Genomic DNA, 11,000 nt, shown 5'->3' on the forward strand with positions numbered 1-11,000 from the left:
TAGATTCTGAAAACATTTGAGGAGAGAAATAGGCATTAACGTAACATAATATTGATTCATATTTGATCAGCGCTGCCTAGTTTGACCGTTTGCGTTGGAGTTCGCGAGTGATTGACAGCCGGCTCTCATAGACAGCAGATGGACAGCAGACCTCAGATCAGCTCTTACTGCTTGTTTTCCTCCGGTCTGTGAAATCTTGCCGATGTCGTTAGGAGCACCGGAGGACACAGAGGTACATGATTTTTTTTCAGGTTACCTGTTTCATGTTCTACTATCACGATATAGCAATCGTTTTATATAAATAACTTTTTTTAATCATATTTGCTCCAATCTCGCCTATTTCAGCTTCAATGGTTTAACACTTTATGGTTTAAGTGAGGAAATAAAGAATCTGAGGTGGTATATTGTCATTTTGAAGTCAGGTTAATCTTTGGAAATGTATTCTTTAATATTGTATTTACACACCTGGAATAACATTTTCTCTGAAATATGTTTTGCACGCCGTAGTTGTTGTTGTTTTTTAAAATTATCACTCATTTCATTTAGTATTTCATATGTACAGTATCAGAACTGTGCTTTTATTTTGAATCAGTTCTTACACGCTGTGGCTGTTAATGTCTAAGAGATACACGTACCGCAAAACAAAACTGTCATGTTTTATTTAGTAATGTTGTGGAACATAATATGGTACAAGTTTGTGTTGATTGCATGAAAAAGGAAATAATCTATTACAAATTATATACAGTAGTAGTAAGAGCCCAGTAATACCACGGAAACAAACAAGGCTTCCTTTTACAAGTACAGTTTCATTTTACTTCCTGAATAAATGTAATGTTTTATTTAGTAATGTTGTGGAACATATATGGTTCCAAGTTTGTATTGATTTGCAAGAGAAAGGGCTTAATCTTCTACAAATAATATGGAAAGAACATGGTAATATAATAATCCAAAACCCAATGAACAAATCCCAATGTCATGTATTTGCATTCATTTTGCATAAAGTGTGACATTTGCATATTTTTTCAACCAGACTATTTGCCATGAGGTCCAACAACATCCTTTCCTGTAAACACCGTCCCCTTCACGTGGCATACATACGTCAAACCAGTGATGCTGAGTATGCAGCCTGTTGACAACAAGCACAAAGGCTGTTTTTACCAAGTCCTGGATCACCGGTTTAATGTGGGTCAAGCCCCTAACCTCATTTTACCCACCGCTAAATACTGTACAGCGCTTGGGAGAAATTGTTTATGCGTGTTTACTCAAGACATCTATCACAACAAAATGTTTATTTAAGAGTTTGATGAGTTATGATGACTAACTGTAGGCCTGTATCGTGGTTTCAGCACTATGTGGCATGATGATTCACTGGTGTAAGAGCCATGTGGTTTATTTTTGTATTTGATCTAAATTGCTAAAGTACATTTTGTTATGCCATTGATTTGATATGCATTAGAATTAAGGTCAATTAGTCATGTGTAAAATGAGCTTTGTGATTCATTTTGACTCTTTTATGTGTGTTTTGCCCTATTAAGACGGGCTCCTCTAGTCTGTCCTGCTATTGGACAATTTGGGTGTGTCCTTTTAAGTGTGATTAGTGCGAGTTAGGCTTCAATGGAGCAGGATGAAAACGCAGATTGTATTTTCTGTTATTTCCAGCAGAATTTGTCAGTTTTATAGTCCATCATTGCATATGGATATATATTTGTTTTTATTAATTTTCGTGGAATAAACTACTTTTCACTCACAATTAGAGCCTCATCTTTGAAGCTGACCAAGGAGTGAGTGTCTATTAGCTACTAGCGATCTATTAAATTAAATTCTATGTTTATATACTATACACATTATATACTGGAATTTAATTTTCTGTTTAAGTTTTGACCAATTTGTTGCTGCATTAAAAAGGTTTACACATTAATTGTAATTCTGTTAATATTTTTCACCAAGTTACTGGTGTAGTATTTATTATTTAAATAAATAAAAATTCTGTTAATTTTGAAGATTTTATTTTACCAGATTACTTGTGTACAATTTCTTCTATACTATATATTATTTATATTATATTTTTAAATTTGTAATAATAAATAAAGTTCTGTTAATTTTTGAAATTTTTTTTATCACGTTGCTAGTGTACTATTTATTAATTGAATAAATAAAAATGTTGTTCATTTTGAAGATTTTTTTACCAAGTTACTGGTGTATGATTTATTATTTTAATAATAAATAAAATTCTGTTCATTTTGAAGAATTGTTTTACCTAGTTACTGGTGTATGATTTATTATTTTAATTATAAATACATTTCTGTTAATTTTGAATATTTTATTTGACCAAGTTACTAGTGTACAATTTATTATTTTAATAATAAATAAAAATTGTTCATTTTGAATAATAATAATAATAATAATAATAATAATAAATAACAATTCAGTAAATTTACATCTATGTATTTATTTGATACATTTTGTTTTACAAAGTTAGTAAAGCAATATTTAAGTCAAAGCCTGATGTTTCCTTGCACATAAAATAATTATCCCAGTCACTTCCACACAGTGCATCCCTACAATCACTGGTATTAAATGTATTAGTCATGTTTCAGAGGGGTATTTCCAGCTTTAAATGGGAGCTGATGAGCATGAGTCAAAATGCTGAGTCAAAAAGCAGAATCTGAGCAATAGCATCCCACACTGTGACACACACAGCTGAAAATAAATAAATCAGAAATTAGCTAAAGGTTATAAAATGATGCATGGAACACTTTTATCCATAGCAAAGGTTGGAAAATAAAAGATATGCTGATGGGAGCATGAAAAAAACATTATTAAATGGAAATAACTAGCAGGCTGCTCATTAAATGTTGCATATGAAAGTAGTTATCTTCAGATTAAAGTGGTTTACTTGCCTCGTTGTAGCTGGTGGACGCAGAGAAGAGCAGGAGTGTGTGTGATGGCTGGGCTCAGTCTGTTCTCTGTTCCTATCTCTCTCTCTCTGTGTGTGTGTGTGTGTGTGTGTGTGTGTGTCACATGTCAGCTGGTAGACTGACTGTGTGACAGCATCGAGCAGAGCAGAGCCCTTTTGTGAATTAAATGACTGCAACAAAAAAAATCAATATCGATACACCAAATAAACACATCTAATAATAAAAGGTTACATAATAAAAAATCAAAGCAGTTGTTGTTGGAGGATGCCATTGCAGCCACAGAGCAAAGCTTTGCTTACTCATTGGCTCATGGCTGAGGTCCAACCATCTGGTTCTCCTGTCTCCTTGTAGTAGCAGCAGCAAAATCACTACTGGTGTAGTGATGAAGCATTTCACATACAACATCACATTGCAAACAGAGAACTTTGCTCATATATGAGGTTTTAAAGGGCTTTTATTTTGAAATTCTACATGAGAATGTCCTGATATACTGTCTTGGGTTGTCTGCTATTATTCTGAAGTGACATTACTTTGTGATAACAGGCTGTTTCCTTTTAATTCTAATCTTAATTTAGAGGGGAAATGGCTAATTTGAGATTTTAAAGGGCTTTTATTTTGAAATTTTACATGAGAATGTCATGGGTTGTCTGCTATTATTCTGAAGTGATATTACTTTGTGATAATAGGCTTTCCTTTTAATTCTAATCTTAATTTAGAGGGAAAATGGCTAATTTCTGAGATTTTTAAGGGGCTTTTATTTTGAAATTTGACATCAGACTGTCCTGATATTCTCTCAGTGACACTGTGAGGTGATAAGAGACAGTTTCCTTTTATCAATTTTATCAATCCATAGTGAAATTAGTAGAAACATGACGTTCCTGTCATTTTGAAATCAGATTAATCTTTGGAAATGTATTGTTTAATGTTGTATTTACACAACTGGAATAAAAAAAAATTCTGAAATATGTTTGGCAGCAAAAATCTAGTGTAGTGATGAAACATTTGTCGGAAAAATAAATTCTCACATACAGCATCACATTGCAAACAGAGGACTTTGTGTCCTCTCCCAGCGGTGCAAAACAAATCACAGCCACACAAACAATCAAATCATTTTTTGATTACCAGGATGTAATTAAAGGCAGGGCCCCATTCATTATTTATATATTCTGACAAACTAAGGTCTAACAATAATTGGCCTTTCATTTCCACACACTTCCAGACAGATATTCTATATGTTTATGCAGTGAAATCATTTGTATAGTAGCTACCTTTTTAACTTTAAAGCTGCTCTAAGCCATATTTTTTGGGCTGTACAGCAGAAAAGTGAGTGCTGGGAGTTTCCCCCCATTGGCCGTTGCTCTTTCAATTAGAGCAAAACAGCTTGTATGAACATCTCCAGTAATTTCAGCAAGACTACATGATAGTCGACATGTCGGGGATTAACTCTGGAACCTTTAACGTTAACTCACTTAGCAGAGAAAAAAAACAACATTAGCTAGATGGAGACAGACGTCTGAGTGCAGTGGTGGCTGATCTTTAATTAAACTTAAAGGTCCCATATTGTAAAAAGTGAGATTGTCATGTCTGTTATAGTGAAAAGTCGGTTTAAGTGCTATATGAATACTGTGAAAGTATTGAAACGTTCAATATACGGAGAAACACAGAAATTGTGCATTTGAAACAAGCCGTCAGGATTTCTGTCCATTTGTGATGTCACAAATATACAATATTTAGACCATTACACGGTTTTAAACGTAAACATTCTTAATGTGTCCCAGTTTATTTCCTGGTTGCAGTGTATGTGAATGTCATCAGCTGACAGGAAGTAAATATGCACCAAAACTGTTGCCTAGCAATGCAATTCCGTTGAAATTAGCTAAAACGGAGCGTTTCAGACAGAGGGTAAATACAGGCATATTCAGGCAGCCAGTATGAGGAAAATAAAGATTTTATTTTAACATTACGGCATGTAAATATGTTCTAGTAGAAACACAAAATACAAGTATGAACCTGACAATGAGCACGATGTGGGACCTTTAAACAGCAAGTGTCCCTCTAGCGACTCTTGCATGTAATGTTGTATTATTGACAACAGGTGTCAGTAAGAGGCCATAAATCGCAATACTGTATATGACACATTCTCCGTAGAACCAGGAGTTAACAGAAGACAACAGGAGTCAAAAAGACATGGTTTTTATTCAGTTGAGGCTCAAGTCAACTACCGAGCATCAACATTTTATTGAACTGAGAAAAAAGGACCATTGGCCCCATTACCAGCCTGACTGTAGGCGTGTGCTGGTTTGTATCCAATGCATTTACATTCACACTTTCACACACTACAAAAATGGACACATTGTCAATATTTACAGAATTTAAGACCCATCCTACTTTCAGGTTGTCATTTTTTCACACAGTGCCACATATCCCACCTCCTTCCATCCTGCCGTTACTGTTAATTACCATATTAACCCAAATATACAAAATTCTGGAAATTATGTTTTAAATAGTGGGGATCGAGTTGTATTTGAGGACAAGATATTAGCATATTCACAACATCAGATTATCTTTTAGAATGGAGAGAGTGCTGAGGTCTGTACTATGAAGCAGGATTTGGAGATAGCGAGGTAACTTCAGGGTTAACCCTTCAAGGTTTTCTGTCCTACGAAGGTGGTTCACTTCTTACTGGGGTAGATCGCCATGGTAACTTATGCTGAACACCTAACCTGCTCCGGAGCAGGTAATGTTCGAGATAAGAGATCAACTCGTATAGAAGCACCACCTACTGACCAATCGGAGCTCGGAGACTGGATTGTATGATAATATTACACAAATACGAAGAAGTTAAAGTCATAATCCAGGCTGAAAACAACAGAGTTTAAACTGACAAATGCAGGAAGGACAGCTGGCTGTATGCGGTGGGTGCTTACCGCTTTGAATTAGGGTTTTATATTTATTTCTTTACTTGCTCTCAAGTCTGTTTCACGACGTCGGAGACGGGGACGCAGCTGAAAGAAGGCTGAAATTCATAGTCATAGACGCCACAACTTTGTTTAATACCATAACGTGATAAGTGTAATCGAGTTATCCAGTCTACTCTGAACTCGCTTTGTAGTACAGGCCTCTGGTGTAACTCCGGCTCCAACAGAGACTGTGTTGTTTGAAGTCTAATAATGTTGCTGGTTTATTGAGTGCCTTTAAGTCGGTTTGCAGTGTGTCCCTCAGAGTTCAAAGTGTTTAGTTAAAGGATTTCACATGTTTGTCACATGTTTAACTGCAGCGGAGGGTGTCTTTGTATAGTCAGGGTTGTCTTAAATTTGGGCCCAAAAATGGTATCTGAACAGGTAAATGTGACATCCGTAGCAATTAGTAGTTGGTCTGTGGGGTTATCTACTGGATCCCCGTGAAATCCTACCGGTCTATTAAATATGACATTGATATATAACCCTACAGCTAAATGAATCCACTGTCTGCTGCCTACTAGAGGAGAGACTGATCTAAACACTACAGAATAGTCACAGCAGCAGTGACTCACTGAGAAATATCAAAGGCTTTGGACAAATTCAAAGTTTAAACTGTGATCTTTCAAGTTATTCATATTGGTGCAGTCTATGTTTTGCTTTTAGTAAATTCAGTGTCTTTTTCTATACGGCCACTCGGGGGCACCAACGTTTTCAAATTCAGCACATAGCAGCTTTAAAACACAGTAGCTGATTTTTACTTAACTCCACTGAACTGAAAATAGAACCAAAATATGAAATAAATATCAGGAAACTTAATTTTTTTAACAAATATAATTTTGTGAGCGTGAAGGTGAACTGTTCAGTAACCATTATTAGACAACGGAGGTGTGATTTTTGCTTGTAGAGTCACCAGAGATGTTTTTTTAGCATCAAGGTTATTTTCACATATTTAAATCCACCAACATCCTGAGATCAGTCCACTTTCTTTGGTTTGTGATTCTTCCACATGATGACTGCAGTGAAGGCCCCTGTGGACAAGACAAGAGCGGTATTAACTTTGACATCAACACGACACACATGGTCACACCTTGTTTAATTTCATATGTAGAGAGGGGTTGTCTGCGGAGTGCATATTGTAATGAGAATGTTTGAGTGCGTGCTTTGTTTTAGGCTGCAGAAGGTCTACTGACCTATACAGAGAAGCAGTACTACTGCTGCGATGCCAGGCAGAATGACTGAGTACTCTCGAGGAAGAAAATACTTGTGCAGTAGGTGATCGCTGTCCACGAAAGGCTGGAAAAGGACAAAAAAAACACATCATCAAGACTGAAATTCCTGTTAAAATGTCATTTTGTAAAACCATGTAATGTTGCATGTAATAATAATATTTAGTGAGACAGTGGAAGCATACAGGAGGTGGCCGTAACAGTACACTACAAGATGTTTCTGAGAAATAGGCATTACAGTAACAGAATATTGATTAATATTTGATCAGCGCTCCGTAGCTTGACCGTTTAATTTTTGGGACGTAAACAGAACCTACCAGGATGATGACCCAGATAGAGTAGTATGTAAACAGCGAGAGACTGAAGACAACCAGACTCGTGCCCACTGCTTGATCCACTCCTGAAGCCTGAAATAAATAAAAAAAATAATAACTGAGCAGAAGGCATTTGGGGGGTTGTTATATGTTGCACGCATGACCAAAATCCCAACAGTATTTGAATTTTTTTTCCAGATGAACTTGAATAAATTTGGGATAAAGGTGCAGCTGCTACTAGCAGCATAAATGGTTTTCATTTAATGGAACACTCCAGCAATACGCTGCAGTTTTACACTTCCATAAAGTCTTACTTCTTAATAAATGTCCTATGCTCTACATACAATGGCTAATTTGTACCTGCTGTTTCCAGACTCATCCAAAGTGCATTTTATACAGTGACCTCTAGGATAATCACAGCCTCATGAAACTTTACAGCCACAAACTAGAGACCTAGAGCATTCAGAAGATGGATGGCTTTCATAGGTAGATTGACAATAAGGGGGTTTCTGAGCAGTTTACACAACAGAAGTGCTCGCCAAAAAATACAATTCTTGCAGAAATCCAAAGTTTTTGATACCAAATCACAGCATGGCTTTCTCTAGTGTTCCTCAGGGTCTTGGTGTCTTAATGTGGTATTTTGGAGGGATTATTGATAATTTTTTATCAATTCTCAAGTGGTAAAAATGTGTTAAATATAACACCAAATCTGTGTAACAAATGGTATCAACCCAAAAATTGCTGCAACAACGTATAAGACACAATAGAGCATGGGAATAACCATCATATACTTCAATCATAATGTTCTAAACCATTATACAATTAATTTAAAATAATGAATTCATGTTTATATCTGATTTATGACAAGAACAACTTGACACACAGTGCTGAGCAGCATCTCAAATTAATCTCCAGGCTCCCAGCTTTCAGATGATGTACACCACTTCTATGTGACATCTACTGCTGACCTGCTATCTCCCCCTAAAGACCTCCTGTACACCCCTAAAAAAGACTAAAACCGGTCTATTGTGGGTCTCAGAAGGTTAACCCCAAATACAAAAACGTCTGTTTTAAAGTTGAGAGAGCCGTGAAGGTGTTTAGTAACGTTAACGTTAGTTGTTTACGTTTCTTGTAACGTATAAATCACAATGAAATTGGCTATACACTGAAACGGAGACTTAAAGCTAATGTCTCTATCGTAAACACGTTAGCTCTATTGTTGCATGAAACTATCCAACATGTTCCAGTCTGCTATTTTTATGAGTTATAGCTTCAAAGAGCTGCTTTAAGTCCGTTTGTTTAAGTTTAATCAGCTTATCTTTCTTACCATATTATCTGTTTGCTGACGTTTCCTGGCTTCTTCTTCTTCTTCTTCTCTGATTTAATGGCAGATCGCAAACCAACGTGTAGAGCTGCATACCGCCACCTACTGGACTGAAGTGTGTAACGTCTGGCTTTAGATACTTCAGGTTACATGATATTAAAGACAATATTCAAACATATATATATGTATATATATATAGATACATAAATATAAATAAATATATATATATATCTATATATAGATACATATATATATGTATCTATATATTTATATATATGTACATAAATATATATTTATATATATATATTTATTTATATTTATGTATCTATATTTATATATATATACATATATATTTATATATATAAATATGTGTATATATATTTATATATTTATATATATATTTGTATATATATATATGTATTTATATTTCTATATATATTTATCATTATTATATATATATATATATATATATTATTAATAATAATAATAATAAATAAATACAAAAATTAAACAAACAAACAAAAAATAATCAAACATGTTTCCTGGCATGATTTAGTGCATTACTGCCACCTACTGGTATGCTGGAGTGTAGATAATATTAATTTTAAAATATAAAGAAAAAAGAAAAAAAAGAAAGACAGATTAATTTTCATCGTATTAATTTGTCTAAGATACTGTTTTTTAAAAAATAAATAATTATTAAATAATGTTTATAATTTTGAGGTAAATATTGGGGTAATTTGGCAGTAATTCCAAAGAAATTTTAAGTAGGTTACTTGCTAATTATCACCTAATTACCATGAAATTTGCGGACCTGTAAAATTAAGTGTTACTATACTGTATACTGACTGTGCAATATAATTACTACTCAGGTGTAATTCATACTGTGCAAAATTTTCAGGTGGAATTTCATTTCATTCTCACTGTGCAATATAATTTTTCCACTTGTGCAATTTTGTTAATAGTCTGTTTATTGTCAATACTGTAAATACCGCTCCTATTTCGATGTGTGCAACAACCATGTATATACGACAAATATATAAATCCACATCAAATACAGAATGATGACGCTTCCATCAAGGCTTTATTATTTGATTTGGTATACATGTTAATGCAAAATCATAATTCATTGCTCCTCAACACTGATGTTGTTAATAATCTCAACTCTTGGTGTGACTTTTACATACATTTCCTGGCATTTTAATACAAGGAGAGAAAATATTTGAGTTACAATAATTAAAAAAAAATTAAAAACTCATCCATTCACAAGTTTGAGGACAACAAAAGTACCAAAAATGTAGACATATTCATGCATATATTATAATTCTACTAATTCGTATAGTGACAAGTATAGGTCCAATTTGATAAGCCTAATATGAATTTAATAAATTACAAAAAGTTAAAAATAGTGTCTATATTCTCTCCACCAAAAGTGCCTCCCTATACAAATAAAATCAGTATCACAGAAATGCAATATAATCCCAATCTAATTATGCAACAATTCTGTTTGATTTCAAATTATCAGGAAAGAAAAATACTTTTCACTGCATGCAAGTTGTATAAATGTAATTAATAAAGTCACAGGTTACACATGGTCAAGTACAAAGGAAAGAAGAACAAATCACAGTAGTAGACAATTCACCAACACAACGGTTCCCTTTTATGTTTTCTCTCACAACCACACCCTAAATAATGATTGATGATGAATGATTATCCTTTCAGTCCCATCTCACCATACAGTACAATATTAGAAATACATATACATCTGTAGACCAGCCTGCTGGTCTGAAAATAAAAGGGAAATATGTTGGATTTTGTGCAACCATGGTTCTTTGAGTGAAACCCCATATAGGGCCTGGTCTCATGCATCCTGTATAGAACTACATTTATAACCATGAAGTGATAAATATGGAGTACCATTGAAAGAGACAGAGAATAGCACATTTTGTTTAAACATACAAAAATAGCAGTGGAGGACTGAATACTTTTTCTAGGCACTATACTGTATAAATATTCCAAGTTTTTGTGTGTGAACGGCAAACTGTGATTGTGACACCGAAAATATCCCTTATGTTCACCAATATTTGCCTACAATTGATCTATGCAGTATTTACCCAATACAGGGATTGATGAAGATAAAAAAGTCAGCCAAACATGCATGTCCTGCATGCATATGGTGGCACATTCACACATACAGTACAGTATCAACAAAGACACTGACATACTGCAGAATGAGTCCTGTGGGTGAGTGTCTATTG

General features: G+C 34.4%; 1 protein-coding gene across 1 annotated transcript; it reads right to left on the reverse strand.

The window, feature by feature from the left end:
* Positions 1 to 5,109: 5,109 nt before the first annotated feature.
* Positions 5,110 to 8,866, reverse strand: dpm2 (dolichyl-phosphate mannosyltransferase subunit 2, regulatory). Its single transcript, XM_074617926.1, has 4 exons — positions 8,746 to 8,866; positions 7,422 to 7,511; positions 7,069 to 7,171; positions 5,110 to 6,906 (listed from the first exon to the last, which is right to left on the reverse strand). The coding sequence occupies exons 1-4, from the start codon at positions 8,746 to 8,748 to the stop codon at positions 6,851 to 6,853; spliced, it is 252 nt and encodes an 83-aa protein (XP_074474027.1). The 5' UTR covers positions 8,749 to 8,866; the 3' UTR covers positions 5,110 to 6,850.
* Between the last annotated feature and the right edge of the window lie 2,134 nt (positions 8,867 to 11,000).

This window comes from Sebastes fasciatus, chromosome 19 (assembly GCF_043250625.1).
Source record: "Sebastes fasciatus isolate fSebFas1 chromosome 19, fSebFas1.pri, whole genome shotgun sequence".
NCBI classification, from domain to species: Eukaryota; Metazoa; Chordata; class Actinopteri; order Perciformes; family Sebastidae; genus Sebastes; species Sebastes fasciatus.